The following is a 20,127-nucleotide window of genomic DNA, read 5'->3' on the forward strand; positions in this document are numbered from 1 at the left end:
AGGGCTTGATCGGTGAACACACTTTTGTTTCTTAATTATGAAAGCAGGGCTTGATCAGTGAACACACTATTGCTACTTTAGAGCTAGTGATTAAGAAAGTGAATGAATGTGTCTGACAAGCCTCCATCTTAGGACGACCACTCCAGTCAGATAAGCACTGAACTACACAATCTAAACACATGAAATCTGAACGCACAGATCCTCTGGCATAGACATAAAACTTGCAGCACATCACACCTCCCCATGTGTCCTTCAGTGACTTCATTGTGCACCCCTGTGACTGCAGTGGGACAGCAGGAGCTGCTCAACACTGCAGATGATCTGATGTATAGGAGGCTTGAAATTCAAGATCTCCTTGTTTTAATAAAATGGTCTGAAACCATGTGGGGGATATTATCACTATCAGTAGCTATAATAAAAAATGTCCACACAGATACTGCCAATAACCTCAGCAAAACCTTTTAAGAACTGGACACACTGTCTAGTAGGGACATACTGAATCTCTAGACTGCCTGTGCAGCCCAGGAGTCTCCTGTGATGACAGCTGGTTCTGAGGGCCCTCAGCATCAGCTGTGCACTCTTAGATATTGGTTATGTAACATACTCTAGCTTAACCCTTTTCCTGTGCTAAGAATTTCAGGCCCAATGAATCCAGTCAAAGACAGGACTGAACAACCCAGGTCCTGGAGAATGGGTATATCTGTGAGTTTTCAGACCAATTCAGTTTAATGAGTGAAACCAGCTGGATACCAATAAAACCAATTTAACACATTCTCCCAACTCTTCTGGTGACATTAATCTAAAAATAAACTCCTTATAAACTCCTCTTCCCAATCTTAAATCCACCCAATTTGAGAGAAGCCTCAATTAACTCTTATTAAAGAAGCATACAAAATCTGTTGTGCAACACTACAGGCTGCTATACAGCTGATCTTTCAATCCAGTTCCTGTTGGTTTGCACACAGAAAATAAGATAAACTACAGACAGGAAAAGTGTTGCTTTTCACTAAGAGATCTAATGTGTCCTACATATTTACACCAGCTGCTTTCCAAATACAGTTCTGTTTTTTTTATTGGACTTATTTCAAAGAATCTTCATGAAAAGCCTAGGCTCTGTCCTTTGAGTAATGTGCGCTGGGCAAAACAAACTATGTGAATTTACCACATTTATAAAGACTTACATCTACTAAGGATTATTTCTTCCAAATGACAATAGAAAGCTAATCTAAGTGGGATTTGTCAAGAATAAACCAGTGACACAGTGCTGGTATCCAGGGAATACTCTGTGGTCATGATACCAGCACCACACTCCTGATGAGCAGCAGAGAGACTAAGAGCAAGGAAAGCTGGCAGTACAGGTACAGCACCGAGAGTGCCCAAGAGTAGAACACAAAGGATGATGTTAGGGGGGCTCTCAGAGTAAGGGTGTATAAATGTGTATAAATGGGTGTATAATGGCTACTGACATTACACAAGTGGTCAGGGGATTTGAAAAAAAAATCCCAAAATTACATGATTGTTGAATGAAAAATTGTTGGTACTTTTTTACACCACCACTGGCTATATTTCACAAGAAGATGCTAAATATTCTTGCTTTAAGGGTTGAAGAGTATTGCCACTTTCTTATCTCTCTGAGGTATACTAAAGTTATGTCTCAAACTGAAAATGGTTCTCAGCAAACACTGACACTTTGGTGCTAGCTACATTAACTATGAATTACTCTTGGCAGTGACATTATCTTCCATAAAGGAACTAAGAGACTGAGTTTGATCAGGCTTATACTAATTTAAGTCAATAAGTAATAGTGAATTCATTATATACAAAACACGCAGGGAACACGTAATATAGTTCCCTTCCACACCTTTCCCTATCACTTCGCGAGGCTATGGGCATGAGAATAAAACAATGTGGGCTGGTCTTTCAGCCACTTCTGTTGGTCTGTTTGACCTCCTAATCGTCCCAGGAAGAGCTTTCTATATGGAGTCAAACGGTAAGACTGAATCCCTGGTCATCGTATACTAAGGAGCATTGGTGCAAATGGTAATTCAGCCTTAACAACAAGGCCATGACGAATAGTGGGGAGTACCAAAGGGGAAACTGACTCTAGAACATAGTTAAGCGGAAGAGCTTCTATTTTTCTTAGGAATTTGTGTGTACTTTCTAAAGCTGTAAAAGCTGCAGAGAAAGGCAGGGTAAACTGGGCAAACTGTGGATTAATGTGAGGAAGAATATGCAGATTACCTGCAATTTGACCTTTTTTTGTTGTTGTGTCCATCCACAAAGAGATCACAAAAGGAGATTGACATGGATTTAAACAGGTTACATATTTATAGAGGTTTAGCAGCACTGCAAGCAAACCTAATGCCTTCTTTTTGCTACCATATAGCAAAACTATATTAAAATTGTCAAGTAAGTAAAAATAATGCTGATGATGAAACATATCTTACTGAAGAATAAGCAAAATAAACTTTTTACTAATTGTAGACATAGGATCTTGGAGATCATTGCGATTTGCTGATAGGACTACAGTCACTAACCACAGAACGGTAATACAATTTTGAATTTAAAAACACATACACCATTTACAAATGACCCTTAGCCTTCTCTTAAATAATTTCCAATGCAAATAGGTTTAATGGTATGTCCGATGAATTTCAGTGTTGCCAAAGCAGATATAATAAACACATTTATAGTACAAACATTTATTGGACATTTCCATAAAAAATATAAAACATTATGTTTTACATTTCTAATGGCATAGAAAGCCCTGCATGCCTTCTCCTTCAGTGTCTTCACTGCCAGGTCAAAACTCTCAGATGAACCGATTGTCATTCTGAGGCATGTATAGCTGATTGTGTCTGCCAGTGTGTTGTTCAGGGTGAAATGGTACTGGTTTCCCTGAGATCTGTTTTTTTTTCTGGAAAATCATAACTGTTCTCTTGGTCATCAGACATGTCATCAGCGTAGAGTAGAAACTATATCTATTTTTTGTACTGTGAGGCCAGGCATTGCAGACTTTTCTTTCACATATGCTGCTAGATATTGAACAGTGTTGACCTCAGCCTGCAGCCTTGTATCACCTCATGACCCTGAGTGAAAGATTCTGTTACTGATTTTCACTGCGCACTTGTTCTCTGAATACATTGACTCAGCTACATCATAGACTTTTCCTCGTACACCACTTTGAATAAGTTTGTAAAACAGAACTTTATGCCAAATTGAATCAAATACTTTTTGGAAAAGCAGGCAATTACTTTTCCATTGTTTTTTTGGTGGACATTTTGATTTTGGTTATAAGTGTGTGTTGGGTGTAAATGTGATCGGATTGTGGCAGTTTGGTAGGTAGCCAATCTCAGTCTGTCTCCACTTTTATAGATGATGGCCTCGGGAAAACACCTAGCTCTCAGCAGAAAATAGCCAAGAGAAATATTAAGTTAATAATTTTGCACGCCCCACTTTTCATTTTTTTATTAGTTAAAAAAGTTTCAAAAATCCAATAGATTTCGTTCCACTTCACAATTGTGTCCCACTTGTTGGTGATTCTTCACATAAAATAAAAAATTTATATCTTTATGTTTGAAGCCTGAAATGTGGCAAAAGGTTGAAAAGTTCAAGGGGGCCGAATACTTTCGCAAGGCACTGTATGTGCCGTCTGGTTCACCCACAATGGAGTGTACTTCAGTGGCAGACGAGGATCAAAATTAATGGAACTTCACAGAAGTCTGGATCAATAACAGACACAGATAAATTATGACTGGAATGCTACTGTATGTTTATTACATTAAATAGCAAACAAAAATAATGTTTAGTCTCCCTTACCTTTCTGATGCCTTGTAAACAATCGAGAATTGTCAGATTGTATGTGCAATTTCCAAATGAAGCATCCCTGAAAATTGAAAGAAAACTCCATTATTCAGACTGAATATTTCTTAGGACTGACAGCTGCAGGCATGGACTTCAGCCTGGGGAACCATTTCAACTGATCGCAAACCCACCTGACTCCGCAGTTGGGATTAATAGCCTCTGTGAAGATGTATTGTTTCCCCAGGGCCTCACACCATGCTGTTCTTGTGTATTTACTTTTCTTTGCCAGTGATTCATACAGACCACAAGAAGTTTTACCATGCTGGACGTTTGCATACCAAGCTTTCAGCAGACGTTTTATTTTCTTTTACCACCGATTTACCATTTAAAGTAAAATATACTGGACAAAATTCCAGTGATATTCAATAAAATATATATTCATGCATTACTTTGGCACTGAACAGTTGTTACATGCAGCATCACACCTAACGCCTTCCCGGGAGAGATGCGGTTGCCACATCACTGCGGAGTGTCTTCTCTTTGGTTCTCACTGGCTCCAAAGCAGCTGTTCAAACAACACATCCTCACTTTCTTTTGGAATTAAAAAATGAAGGCATGAGCACTGTCATTATCCAGTGTAGGACAAAGAAAACACCATGATGTTTATGTGTCAGCAGGTTTCACCTTGGTGAAAGGTTTAATCACAGATTAAGAGATCATCTGGAAATGACCATGGTATTTATAAAAGAACAGAAGGTGGCCCTTACCTCAATCTAATTTCTCAGCAGTCAAAAGATAAGTAATATTCCTTGGAATTAAAAATGGAGTGGGACTTGAATTTCAATATTTGCCAAAGGAACAAAAGCTTCCTGGTACTTAAGTTAACTTCTGTGAGAATTCTTTCCTGACCATCATATTCAAGAACATGAATCCACACTTCAGAGAAGAATGCTACTTATATTTACTGCCTACATTTGAATAAACTGGCACATTTCTAACTGAATTAACTTAATGTTTGTCAGTGAACATTTATAAATTCCTACTTCTTCACACTCTACAGGATATGATCACTGAAGTTCATTCAAGTGTAGTTATTGCCTTGTCTTTTGAAGAGCTACAGTTATAGCTTCAAGAATTACATTTCCCTTACACAATATGCAGTAGGACAGACAGCTCAGGAACATCTTACAATCCACTCTAAAGATCACAGGACTTTCTCATCTTTTTTTAGATGTTTTAGGCAGCTTGTGCCAATGTATCAAGGAGTACTTTTCTGACCCCAGAAAAAGTTCCCTAACAGGACATTAGTAGAGTGAGGTCTGCAGTCCTGGAGATAAAGGTCCATCTGTGGGGCTTCTTAGGAAAGGAGTTTGGGTGCTATAAGCTTAGGATGTTCGACAAAAAAAACAACAAGATTACAGGCTGAATGTGGACCATTTGGAGGCAGTCTCTAATAAACCTCTTCCAATGATCATCCAAGAAAGGGTTAACAGAAAGGACACATTCCAGCTGTAAATGCAGCTCTTCTTGGTCACGAGACAGGCAAGCTGACAGGATGTCGGCAATTTTACAGCCTGAACTATCATTGCATTACTTCCAAAGAATACAAGTATCTGAAATAAAACTGGAATCAATGTTTTCCCTATATAGAGTTGTGAGAAAAAGTTTATGAACCCTTTGGAATTATCTGGATTTCTGCATGAATGGCTCCTAAAATGTAATCTGATCTTCATCTAAGTCATTATAATAAATTTAGACATTGTCATTTTACATAATCATATCTTTATTGAACAAATGGTTTGAACAATCAAGGTCACTGATAGAAAAAGTATGTGAACCCCTAGGATAATGACATCTTGAAAAGAGGGTAATTGGAGTCAGGTGTTCCAATGAACACTGAAAGGTATGGGTTTAACCTGCCCTGCAGTATATATATAAAAAAAAAATCACACAATTTTGGTTACCTGCTCTTCACAACAGAATTCTGTTGAAGTGCAATATGGCCTGATCAAAAGAGATCTCGGTGGATCTCAGAAGAAGAGCTGTTGAAGCTCATAAGATTGGAAAGGGTTACAGAAGGATTTATATATACTTGGGCCTCCATCGGTCCACAGTCAGGCAGATAGATTACAAATGGAAGAAATTCGGCACCGTTGCTACTCTCCCTAGGAGATCAGTGTAAGGGCACACCGTACAATCCTTACAAGAATCCTAGGGTGACAGCTAAGGATCAGCAGGCATCTCTTGCACTTGATAACGTCTGTGTTCATGAGTCTGCCATAAGAAAAACACTGAACAAGAATGGTGTTCATGGGAGGTTACCACAGCGGAAACCACTGCTTTAAAAAAAAAACTGCTGCCGTCTTAAGTTTTCTGAAGACCACCTGGATGCTCCATAGCACTACTGGAACAATGTTTTGTGGACAGATGAGACAAAAGTTGAACTTTTGGGTAAATGTACACAGCGTTATGTTTGGGAAAAGTATATTTGGAGGGAGTATAATGGTGTGGGGCTGCTTTGCTGCCTCAGGGCCTGTACGGCTTGCAATCATTGAGGGACCAATGAATTCCAAGTTGTATCAGAAAATTCTACAGCAGAATGTCAGGGCATCTGTGATCTAAAACTCAAAACAAGTTGGGTAATGCAACATGAAAATGGTCCAAAACACAGGGGCAAATCAACAACAGAGTGGCTCAAACAGAGGAAATTCCATATTTTAGAACAAGTCAGAGTCCTGACCTCAATCCCATTGAAATGCTGAGGTGTGATCTGAAACAGGCCGTTCAAGCAAGACATCCCAAAAATATACATGAACTGAAACAGTTTTGTATAGAGGAATGGGCCAAAATACCTCGCAGGTCTGATCAGCAGCTACAGAAAGCATTTGGTTGAGGTTATTGCCAATAAAGGAGTTTCCACTAGTTACTAAATATAAGGAAGCACATCCTTTTTTCATCAATGACCTTGATTGTTTAAACCATATGTTCAATAAAGATATGGCAATGTAAAATGTTGTGTTTGTTGTTTGTTAAATGAGACTGTCTTTATTATTATGACTTAGATGAAGATCAGATCACATTTTAGGAGCCATTCATGCAGAAATCCATATAATTCCTAAGGGTTCACAAATGTTTTCTCACAACTGTATGCACATTATGTTTCTTGAGTTGTTGATCTGGTTACATTATTGTAGTGTATTATGTCTTATTATTATTCATATAATCTTAGAAAATAGGACAGAGTTCAAAAGATACTCACTGTGACACCTAATCTTGCTCTAGGTTATTACCACATGAATATTTGCTGCTTTCAGGATTTAGCACCTCCCCCCTGACCTCCCTCTGTAGCTCAGGCTGTGTGTAGTGCTTTCAGCACTTGTCAGGAGATCCCCGTCCCTCTCCAGTACTGCTGTGGACTCCACACCCCTCCCTCAGTGCCCTTAAGCGTTGTGGCATCATGCATTGCCCTTTTTCCAGGGCATTAGAACCCATAACTAAAGAGATTTGAGGATATTTATTAAACCCATCTTTCTAAAAATACAGAGGTACTAAATTTTGATTACCCGACCTTTAATTCCAGGAGTAGAAAAAGAAAAAAAATAACATCACAGTACTGGTTTAAGTGCACTTGTTTAACACTCTGTAGAGAAAAATCAGGGCTCAATACAGAATTCAGTTTTAATTAAATACATTTGACCCCGCCCTGGTCATTCTGGAGCACGTTTAAGTCAGAACTGCATGTACTGTGAAAAAAAAAAGAAATACTAATACCATAAACAAAAAAAATGTGCCTAATAATTATAATTAGTTTATTTAGTACTTTAAACATTTAATAGGGAGACCCACTCTGTCCACCTGGGTGATACCTTTCAGGGATCAGGTAGAGAAGTGAGTAATTACCAGCTGAAAGGGAACATTTGGTACATCTCTGGTTTTACAACATTATCTTAATGGCCAAGTAGTCAGGATATCAAATCTCATCCAAAGAACAGTACAGTGTCCACATCCACTGTATACTGACTCTGGTTTGGTAGTCCTGTTCCAGTGGGAAGAGTGTCACCTTGAAGTCTACCAACCACAAACTGGGTTTTTCAGCTTAGATCTCCCATCCCAGTACTGACCAGGCCAAGCCATTCTTAGCATCCGAGATCTGACAAGATAAGGCTACTAGGAAGAAATGCTGTAGTCCCTATATATAACTGGTATTATGACGCAGCTGACACTGACAGAAAGGGTCTCTTCAGTCCACTAAAGAGCATCACGCTGCTGAAGACCTGCTTGAAACAACAGGCTTGTGAAATCTGTTCTGCCATAACTGCAAGGTCTTGACTTGGGCTGAAAATGCTCATCTCTTCCTAATAAAAAAGTCCTTTTAATACACATGGACTTTCTAGAACTTAGAACAGGGGACCGAGTCTGGGAGCGAGCTCTTGTTCACAAGTACCTTAACCATGCACAGCCACAAGTCCAGGCTAATGTTCGGTACATATTCACAAGAACACATTTCCATCGCCTTTCTGTTGACTTTGACAATTTCTCTGATGTGAGTCCATGAAGGATCTGCATGACTATTCCTTTAATACACGTACAGTACACGTTTAACGTACAGTACACAGACATAAAATATTAAGTTCAAAATTTTAATTACATAATTTCAATTAAATTCTGAACAGAGCTGAAATGAAATAACCAAGCCCATAAAATACAAAATACCTAAAAACGTTTCATTGCATCGCCCCAACAAATATTATATCTTCAGTAAACCCAAGTAAGTGTTTTTGTAGAGCTACACAAAAAGCTTCTCAAAAAGAGCACAATTCTTCTTAAAAAAATAAAAAGTGTTTTAGAGAGAGTGGCTACCACCACCCCTCAACTGCTACAATATATGACTTACACCCAATCTCGCCATCCCCGGAGAGAAATACTACTTCATCCACTAAGGGATAATCTTACATACACAACCCACTAATTCAATCCATGTGAAATTGCGCACCCACCAAATTGCACCCACGAGAGAATACATACTGGCCAATTGTTCAATTATATAATCAATAAGATTACACTGAAGAGAAGTCTCGGGTACCCTAATGTGCACCTTCTATCGGCAGACCTATGAAAATGACAGTCATGCTACATTATCATTGCCACATTATTTAAAAACTGCCATGGCTGTCACAGTCTGTTAAAAGCACAGCACATGTCAACTTTACACTACATAATGAGGAAGAAAGTTTCATCACTGCACAAGACTCATGACCACGGTGGCCCCAAAAGACTTTAACTTTAAGTGCTGGGGATTCTGCAAAGTCTGTAATCAGTTGTTCTTTTTCTCTGACAGGAGCTGCAGTATTAAATACAACAGTTGTTAAGGATGGCAAGGGTAGACTTCAGGTCATAGGGCATTTCAGAGCAATTACAGTTACTTCAAAGCCATTTACACCAATCCTCTACCTGCCTAAAGGAAAGTATTATCCAACGCACATGACAGCACTGTTTTCAGGACAGGCGTCAGCTCAGGAGAATAAGAATGTGCCACCCAAGTTCATTTTCATTTCTATTACATCAAGTAACATTTTGTTTTTAACAGCTTTTAATCTTTGTAATGTTACATGTTATCAAAGATGCTTTCTGCCTAAATGTATGTGAATGCAGCTTGTTTAAATCCAGAAACTGAAAGGACCAACCAAGTCTGCCTTGCCCGTCCCTTTTCTCCAGAGATCCCTCTGTCTGAAGCCTATTTGTTCCATCTATTTGCTGGAGTACTTAAGATTTCACAGCTATGTTGAAATAAATTCCAAAGAATGTGACCCGAAGCAAGTGCTAAATTTGTATATCCAATAAGATTTTGAAATGCAAATTAAAATGGTACTTTTACATTTAAAAGATAATGCTGTTTGGCTTTATCAAATTAATCGGATTCTGTGCTCACATTGTGCCATCTTATTTAGGATGCGTGTCTTACTGCCAATCTACAACATCAAGACCTTTCAAGCAAAATGCGAAGAAGCACATCCGAGAATGCCTGGCAATTTGTAATATGGAAATAGTTTAAAGTAAATGCATGTCCCCATGGATGTTTTACAATTTACACTTGCTGTTTCATTGTTTTGCCAGCTTTTTGCTTTCGGTGGTGGGGCCTCTCGCATCATATTTTAATAGAGGTACCCACCACCCCTCCCTCCTTTAGTTTGGCAACTACCAGAACTGGAAACAACACCAGAGTGGGTGGATGGCATAATCACCAGAGATCTACTACAAAGAAAGCACATCATTTAAGATCCAGGTCCACCAACATTAAAAGAATAAACTCCCAACATCTTTCATTCCATTTAATTGTTATAACAAATTCATCCCTTATTTTACCATATTCATTTCAAGAATGGAAGAAATGGCCTGGCCGGAAATGAGCTAGAAGGTGCTACTGAGTTTGTGAAATTGCTTCAAAAGCTGTTGAGTGCTGCTGTTTTACCTAATCACTCCATAAAAAAAACCTGGGATTAGCAAGAGCAAACAACTCTTGCTGGCCTTGAAAATAACTGGCATGTTTAATCATGACCAGTTTTAATTCTAACATCAGGCTATTGCTCTCCACCCTAGCCTTTCCTCCGGGCATCTCAGGCCACAACAGCCCAATATAGGCCATAGGCTAGAAAGAGCAGAACTTCTAAATTTGATTTCTAATCTTTCCAAACCCAGATTAAGACTCACAGATCACCTGAGGTAAAGCATGTCTACAAAACAAAAGTTCTAACACAAGAATCGGGGCTCTATCTACAGTATATATGGGACATCGGTAGAAAAGCAAAAAATATAGATTTTTTTGAGAAACACTATGTAAACATTACATCTCAGTGCAGATTACCAGCCCATAAAATACAAAATACCCCAAAAAAAACATTCACTGTGTTGCCGCAACAAATAATATATCTTTTGTAAACCCAGGTGGGTGTTTTTGTCAAGCAACATCTCATACTTTCTGCAATATTTTTAATAAATTGTTTAACTTAAAGGCTCATTCTGCAGTAAAGATCTTCCTGCTCTGCCAGAGCCTCATAAAAACATGTTCTAACCATTAAGTACAACATAAATGACCACAGGCTTACAACTGAATTACAGGAAAAATTAGAAAATATAATGACCTATTTAGACCATCTAGCTTGCTTGGGTTTTGCTTCAGAAAAGTATAAAAGGAATACTACAGACTTTCTATTGGAAATTTACAATACATACACAATATAACAAGAACATTGTAACTCTTTTTGTGGTAAATTACTACATCAACTTAATGTGACTAGGATGTCCCTTAGCAAACTATCAAAGAACTTGATGTGAAGGAAATGGATTATCCTAATAAAAAAAAAGAGGTTTATAACATTACAAGATAATAATCCAAGGCCTGACTGTTCACTCTTCACCAACTTAACACACAACAGTTAGAGGAGACTGCAGGCCCTGCAGTGGATATTCCCCATAGTGTCCACCCTGCCCAACTCCAGGCAGGCTGTCCACTGAAATGCAAAACAACCACGAGCAGAGGCCTGGTTGCCAGGGAAACCTTGAGAAAGTCCTGAAATCTGAAGAGACAATGTGCGCACTGTAGGAGAGCCACGATCGGTCACTACTTCCACAGAGAGAGAATAATGAGACATTGTTGCCCAAGAATATGACCGAAGCAGCAAGTTTTCACAGCCCCAGTAACTGGCTCTCTCGGCCACTGTGATTTCCAAAGTATGAAGGCAGAGAAATGAAAAGCTATACCTCAGTGGACCTAGAAATCCCAGAGATCAAGATACTCATAAGGCCTAGGAATAAGTCACTTTTGACTCAACTCAACACTGAAATATGTTTGCGACCTAAAAAGTTTAAAACCACTGCAACATATTTTAAGAGTAACTGTTTGGTCTGAAATGTATCACTGTCTCCTGTAAAAATGTATCAACTTCATGTCATTTTTGCATTTAGTTGTTAGAAGTGTGTCACTTTTAGAATTAGGCAAAGCCTACTGTCAGCAGTAGCAATCGAGTGAGAGTGGTTCCCTTTGGTTCCATTTAAAAGAAGGCTAAAAACGTTTCCCTCCTACATTACAAACCAATCATTTTTTGTTCTCCGAAGGCATACATCCAAAACTGGCTCCTGAGTGTAGAAGGTAGAAGGACGGAAAAGTAAAACCACCATCCTTTAAACAATATCACTGCAGAACCTTTGTAATCACATATGGTTAGATCACAGACCTGTGCAACACCTCAGCAACCTCCCAGTGGGGTGAAGGGAGTGAAGAGGGAATGAACACAACAAAGGTAACATTCCCAGCAGAAGTATGTGCAAGACTGCCTTGACAATCTAGAGCACTAGCGTCACGGAATCCTAACAGGAGACCGATTTCCTCATTTGTGCTGAACAGTTCTTAGTCGGTTAACTTCCACATTCCACCTGTTTGCCAAGCACAGCTTCTGTGTACTTTGTAAAAATTCAGTATTCTGCAGTTTCATAGTTCAATTGGTACAGAACTAGTTACAATCATTCTGTTGACTTTCTAACCAAAGACTATACCAGTACTAGTCTTCATCAATGTTTCTGTATACAGACTACTGATAGATACTGTAGTACACAAATCAAAATTCAGACTATATAAGTATCTATTTTTATTACTGCTGCTCTTCCAATGAAATTTGTTTACAATATAATCAATAGTTTTTTAAAGAAGTCATTGGATGATCACTATAATATTTTGCAGAACCCTGGCTTGGTGTTCTTTGGTGTATTTTATTTTAAAATATTTTACATAGTATTTTACCAAAACATGTTATTTATTGACTTATTACGGACCGCAAGCTGCTCCACTCATGTGTGTTGTCCGCCTTTCAGTCTGTCACAATAGCTGCCTGCTCCTCTTCTAAAAACACCTGTTCAACAACCTCCCTCTCCTTTGTTATACATTTTTAATTAAACATTATGAAATTAGTGCCAGGCTTCACTAACCTCGAGTTCAAACGATAGCAGTCATTTTCAGCAGACATACTAGGAAGAAACACTGTTTCTTTCACTGGATATCTGCTGAGTGCAGTCCTTCCTACTTCAAAACTCATTTACTCCCCGGTAACAGGTCTATCATTAATAGGAGAAGAGTATCAACAGCACAGTTCTTTACTAATTTCATGCCAGTGAAAACATGATGAAGAGCTGGCATTCGATACTGATTTTCTCTGAGAGGAGACAACTGTACTCCTCTGCACAGATTAAAGCCACCAACTAAAATAAGAACAAGAGGCAATAACGGGGGCGGGTGGATAGTGAGACAGTCACTACAGGTATAGTCTGCACAGGTGGGAATTAAAGAGGTGTTTTATGATGCAGACACAAGAAAGCTCTTCCCAGTTTGTGAAACATCGGGTATTTGGTTCCACCACATGGGCGCAAAGGACAAGAATGATCACAAGAGAGAGCAGAGTGACAACAAGGAATATAACAAAAGAGTCTAGCAGAGGTACTGGAGCTAATGAATGGGATGAAGTATGATATAAACTAAATGGTACTGGTTGCCATTGAAAAGCATAAAGAATTGAGGCAGAGTTATGGGCAAAGTAGGAAAAGTAATGCAGCTAGGAGAGAACAGCAAAGTCCCAGCATTGAGAGAGCAAATACTTGGCCCAGAAGCTGATGGCTGATAAACGCCACATCCATTAGCTACTGTTTACGTTAAACTCTTCACCTGGGGATTCAGGGGCATCAAATGCAGGTCAGATTTAACAAAGGTGTGTCATTCTTCAGGCTTTTCATATGCCAGTCTAAATATAAATATGGTCTGCATAAAGGAAAGGAGAACTGAGTTAGTCAATTAAGCGTATATTCCAAACACTCACAATTAAAGAATACAGGAGAGGGAAACCTATTTAATGCTATTCAATCACATTTCTCTGTGTAGCAATTACAGTGCCTTGCGAAAGTATTCGGCCCCCTTGAACTTTTCAACCTTTTGCCACATTTCAGGCTTCAAACATAAAGATATAAATTTTTTATTTTATGTGAAGAATCACCAACAAGTGGGACACAATTGTGAAGTGGAACGAAATCTATTGGATTTTTGAAACTTTTTTAACTAATAAAAAAATGAAAAGTGGGGCGTGCAAAATTATTCGGCCCCCTTGCGTTAATACTTTGTAGAGCCACCTTTTGCTGCGATTACAGCTGCAAGTCGCTTGGGGTATGTCTCTATCAGTTTTGCACATCGAGAGACTGAAATTCTTGCCCATTCTTCCTTGCAAAACAGCTCGAGCTCAGTGAGGTTGGATGGAGAGCGTTTGTGAACAGCAGTTTTCAGCTCTTTCCACAGATTCTCGATTGGATTCAGGTCTGGACTTTGACTTGGCCATTCAAACACCTGGATACGTTTATTTGTGAACCATTCCTTTGTAGATTTTGCTGTATGTTTGGGATCATTGTCTTGTTGGAAGATAAATCTCCGTCCCAGTTTCAGGTCTTTTGCAGACTCCAACAGGTTTTCATCCAGAATGGTCCTGTATTTGGCTGCATCCATCTTCCCCTCAATTTTAACCATCTTCCCTGTCCCTGCTGAAGAAAAGCAGGCCCAAACCATGATGCTGCCACCACCATGTTTGACAGTGGGGATGGTGTGTTGAGGGTGATGAGCTGTGTTGCTTTTACGCCAAACATATCATTTTGCATTGTGGCCAAAAAGTTCGATTTTGGTTTCATCTGACCAGAGCACCTTCTTCCACATGTTTGGGGTGTCTCCCAGGTGGCTTGTGGCAAACTTTAGACGAGACTTTTTATGGATATCTTTGAGAAATGGCTTTCTTCTTGCCACTCTTCCATAAAGGCCAGATTTGTGCAGTGTAAGACTGATTGTTGTCCTATGGACAGACTCTCCCACCTCAGCTGTAGTTCTCTGCAGTTCATCCAGAGTGATCATGGGCCTCTTGGCTGCATCTCTGATCAGTCTTCTCCTTGTCTGAGCTGAAAGTTTAGAGGGACGGCCAGGTCTTGGTAGATTTGCAGTGGTCTGATACTCCTTCCATTTCAAGATGATCGCTTGCACAGTGCTCCTTGGGATGTTTGAAGCTTGGGAAATCTTTTTGTATCCAAATCCGGCTTTTAACTTCTCCACAACAGTATTACGGACCTGCCTGGTGTGTTCCTTGGTCTTCATGATGCTCTCTGCGCTTTCAACAGAACCTTGAGACTATCACAGAGCAGGTGCATTTATACAGAGACTTGATTACACACAGGTGGATTCTATTTATCACCATCAGTCATTTAGGACAACATTGGATCATTCAGAGATCCTCGCTGAACTTCTGGAGTGAGTTTGCTGCACTGAAAGTAAAGGGGCCGAATAATTTTGCACGCCCCACTTTTCATTTTTTTATTAGTTAAAAAAGTTTCAAAAATCCAATAGATTTCGTTCCACTTCACAATTGTGTCCCACTTGTTGGTGATTCTTCACATAAAATAAAAAATTTATATCTTTATGTTTGAAGCCTGAAATGTGGCAAAAGGTTGAAAAGTTCAAGGGGGCCGAATACTTTCGCAAGGCACTGTATGAGCAGATAAGACTCACAGAAGAGTGAGCTGCTATTTGAACTACAACAATCACTTAGCTCAAACAGAGTGAGTGGAACACTGTGTACGGATCGCTTCAGACATTGGAGATGTCGCTAACATTGCAAATGCAAGTCTAACAATGACAAAGACAGCAGGTTGAGACTTGCCCAAACAGCGATTATGAATAGCCTGTGTTGCAACTCTAGTCCACAGTGTGTCGTAAATCTCCAAACAATGAAAAGCAGAAATGGGCATCTGTTTGGTTACAATGCATTGCCAGAAAAAAAAACATACAAAGGTCTCAAGGACATTCTTGTGAAAAGCTACTCTAAAACCTATTGAATGCCTCCCTGACAGCTTGCACGTCCCACTGTAGGCTTTTTATTTTTCAGCATTGTTTGTTACCCTGTGCTTCTCATTAATAAACCTGATATTCACAATAAAGTGAGATTCGCAAACAAATACTGAAATGCTTTTTTGTACATTTCTGAGGAGGAGAGGTGGCACTGTGATTAAGGATCTGTGCCTGTGGCTGGAAGGTTGCCGGTTCAAATCCCGCAGAGGATGGCAAAGGAATCCTACTCCTTTGGGCCCCTGAGCCCCAACTGCTCCAGGGGTGCTGTACAATGGCTGACCCTGTGTTCTGACCCCAAGCTCCTCTCCCTGTCTGTGTCTCATGGAGAGCAAGCTGGGGTATGCGAAAAAGACAAATTCCTAATGCAAGAAATTGTATATGGCTAATAAAGTGATCTTATCTTATCTTACTCCTGGATCATTAGAATCAAAGACATAGAGCTGAATTACAAATATAAATAAAAATATTAGAACAGGATGACTTAATCTCAAATTCTTCTCAACTTCCTTTCTTACTAAAAGGAGATGAACTATGATTCCCAAAGCCCTGTGAGAAAACAAAAACAAATAGTTTCTTTTAGGCCCTGCAGGTGGTTCTTGGTTCTGTGTGGAAGAAGAGAGTGTCTGAGTATTGTGGTATGAAAGAGGCACATTTTTTCCTCACACTAGGGGGCTTAGGAAGGCTGATCTTCTGGAACATGTGCCAACACATAGATGTGTTTCAGCTCAGAGTCTTCAGGCCTTCTGGAGTCACTGAGGTGGCCAGCCTGCCATTGCAAAGTCTGTGAATAAGTTTTTTTTAAATCTTCTTACATCTTTCTGACTGAAGCTATAGGTTTGAACTTCTTGTCCAAATTTGAAGCTCCTTGTCTGCTTCCACCTTGATTTACTTTATATATAACGTCCCTCTGCGATTCAGGATTTCCAGACCATTGTTTAATGTGGTCATGCTGAGAACTGGGTATGTGAATATGCTTAGCTCTAATCTGTAAAGTTTACAAGCTCCAAATTGTTAAATTTAAACCTTAAACTGTAAATATTGCCCAGACCTTCAGAATGTGCATCTGTGTTTGCTTTAGTTTTGTTCTGTGTTTGTTCTTAGTTACCCACCAACTAATGTTTTCAGAAGAGGACATCTACTTCTATAGTGGCTCTTCAATTATTAGAGGGTAATATAAGCACTAAGGCTAAGACTAAGACTACTAATGCAGCACAGGGAGAAATAAATGGTAACGAATCCTGTATTCTGCAAACAATAATGGTACCACAACAGATCCGGTCAGTTTTAATGATGAGAGCATCCTTGGTATTTTAACAGAGGGATTAAAATATGAGGAAGCTTGTGAGAATGACCTTTATAGACCTGGGCTCCTACTGCTCAACATACTGTCATCAACATGCGGCATCTCACCACTGAGATACAGAAGGCCTCTGAGTGACCTGCGATGGTGTATTCCAATGTACTCAGAGATTAAGTATGACTGCAACCAAGATGACAATTTCGAAGGCAGGACCCTAGTGTGCAGCCTCAGAGAATTCCCACTTCTCACATTCCTATTGCAGAGCAATTGAGAAATTTCAGTTCCAGGTGTCAGACATGTTAATCTGCTACCTTATTTATTCAGAATAAATTCCTAAAAAATAGCAGAACTGAGCTGAAATATGGTTGGTTTCCCACTTCATTGGCACAGATTTGACAAGAGCATATAAAAATCCTGGAAAGAATCAATTGAAGTGTTATCTGTTTCTCTGTGAAAGGCTCCATCCAGCCCCATTATACCCCAGAAAATGCAGACAACCTCTTGAAACTGACCTCAGTACCTCCTAACAAAATTGTTCTCATTCAAAAAACAACTGACATGCACCTTCATAACCTGTTTCAATTAGTGGTATATTGAAAGGAATCTACTGTAAGATCACAGTGAGTCAATAAAAAAATCTTCGAGCAAGATTTTTAATCAGATTTCAACTGCTGATTTATTTAGAGAAAGTTATTTATTTAGAGAATGTTCTTTGAACATTTTCCTGCCTTCTTCAGGAACTGTAAAAGCGAAGAGCAGCTTATTTTGGACAGAATAAATAAATCATGCTGTAGTTTATCCATAATAATTCAGCTCTGCTAGTGTGGGGTTCATATAATTTATTTATTACAAGTGCCTGCTAGAGGAATGTACCACACCATATCAAGCGAGGCACTCCCCTTCTCAGATTAACGCTGCCTAATGAAACCGACTCAGGGACCCAATTAGAGCAGCAACGCCTTTCCACACAGCAACAAAGTCATTCACTCCTACACAAGCACTGACACAGCCTTTAGTACATTTCCAAGCTTACGCAAGAGGAAGCGCTAATCAAACGTGTTAAAAGAGCGTGGTAAAATTGGCCGTGGAAGTGGGGTAAATGACTAGACTTTGCTGTGAAAAGTACTGAATATGCAAAACAGCATTTTTTTTTACATTTTAAAGCACAGTAGAATTCAATTATTTTTTCTGTGCAAAGTCAGAAGTTTTTCCAAGAAATCTGGGATCAATTCACAATTACCATACTACAAAGCCAGAACAAACCCAGGGAAAAGGAGAGTGAAGACGCTGTGAAATGGGACTGGCTGCAAAGCGTGCCCAGCTGCTCACCCAGGTGAGGCAGAAAGTGTGTGTCAGAACTTACTGTTGCCGTACTTGTAGATTTTCCTCACCATACCAAGTCATGTTTTTATTTGGCCCTGCACCTGCTTTGCCTCTACCATGATGTACCTCAGACAGCTTTCCTGAGGGGCACTGCAGATGATCTTGGCAAAGGTTAGAATAAAAACAACATGGCACAGGTTTTCTCCTGCTAAACTTTGCCCATTGGCCCTGTGTTTCTTTATGAATTCTTAAATTACTCAGGGATCATCATCTTCCCCTCCACACATGCAGCACTTACAAATGAGAACACGAGATCCAAGAGACGTTTCGCAGTGTTCATTTAGTGACCATGTTGCATGTTTGCCTTTTGAACCATAATAAACCATACCCCATTTGTAATAAATGTCATTGCCATGCACTTTCTACACAAGCACAAATTACTAACAAAATGTTTAGTGCTTTAGCCATATTTAAACATACTGTATATAGTACCCCTCCATCTCTACATTACTCCACATCTGTACCTCTGGAACAGAACTGCTGTAGTGCTGACGTACTTTTTGCATTCAAACTGGTGCAAAATGTATTTTATTCGATGAAAGAAATTAAACCACTGGCCTTCCTTTGGACAACTGTACTTAATTTAAAAAAAACATAAGCATCTGGCTAGAATCCCCAAACCAGTCTCAAACAGATCTGGTGTGAAGTGTTCCCACAGAAACATGACACAGCAAGAGCTGCAGTTCCTGTGTGGGTGAAGATTACTGGCAACGTCACACACCAAAATGATCAACCACCAAAGGTGTTCACTCTGTTCTATTTTTCACAAAAACCCCACACTCAAGAAAAAAAGGTAGCTTGTTGGATAAGATAAAAATGGTTCAGGGCTTGATGAACCTTTGCAACCTCAGAGGCGCATTTGGAGGAATTAGATTTACACTGGAGCTTGTATCCTCAGTCAGCAACAGCACACAACCCCACCCTATGGTTTTATGCCGTGTCTTAGCTAATTTGTCTACAGATGATGGGCATCACGCCTCACACTGCAACTGAAATCACTTCCTGGAGACTGTGCCCAAGTGCTCAAGCTGCTCGCCCCCTGAGATACTGGTGCCACTTTGACCTGGATAAACATAGAAAACAGCTTTCAGCACCAATCTAAGGAACATAATTTGTCTTGCTTATTTGGTATTTTAGTACCTGATTGAATCTAAAGTTTTATTCAATCTTTTCTTCAAGTGCCCATAATTGGGGCCTTAACCACTTGTTGAAAAAACTTGCTACTTTATGTGCCAGAAGTGTTTCCTATTTTCAGTCCTAAATGAATCACCTTTTAGTTTAAGTGACCCTTTGTTCTTGATTTACTACCAAGTGCAAAACAGTTTCCTTGGTTGAGGCTCTACCCCTTAAGAGTTTTATTAACTTGTATCAAGCCTCCTTTTAATCTTCATTGTTTTACATTACAGATATTTATCTCCTTCATTTATACAACAATCCCATGAGATCAGTAATCCCTCCGATTGCTTTTGGAACACTTCTGAAGTCATAGAGTTCTTGTGATATGGTGACTGACACTGAACACAATAGTTTTCATGAGATCTCATTGACGTATTATAAAGCTTGAGCCGAACACCCCTTGATTTATATTCTATACTTTTTGCTCTGTACACAAGCATTCTGTTCCAGATCCTGTTCACATGCATTTTCAAGCACAGTAAAAGCATAGGAAAAAGTATAATGTTCCTTCTTCCTACTCTGTTTACTTTCACTTTCAATCTTCCCA

At 39.4% G+C, this 20,127-nt stretch overlaps 1 protein-coding gene across 8 annotated transcripts in view; it reads right to left on the minus strand.

Moving 5' to 3' along the window:
* Positions 1-20,127, minus strand: part of cdc14ab (cell division cycle 14Ab) — an 82,844-nt gene that overhangs the window by 39,538 nt on the left and 23,179 nt on the right. For all 8 annotated transcript variants that reach the window (XM_088598860.1, XM_088598867.1, XM_088598861.1 and 5 more), the window contains one exon: positions 3,820-3,886. In XM_088598860.1, the coding sequence (XP_088454986.1) occupies positions 3,820-3,886 (67 nt within the window). The remainder of the gene's footprint in view (positions 1-3,819; positions 3,887-20,127) is intronic.

This window comes from Lepisosteus platostomus, chromosome 11, assembly GCF_059453375.1.
Source record: "Lepisosteus platostomus isolate fLepPlt1 chromosome 11, fLepPlt1.hap1, whole genome shotgun sequence".
NCBI classification, from domain to species: domain Eukaryota; kingdom Metazoa; phylum Chordata; class Actinopteri; order Semionotiformes; family Lepisosteidae; genus Lepisosteus; species Lepisosteus platostomus.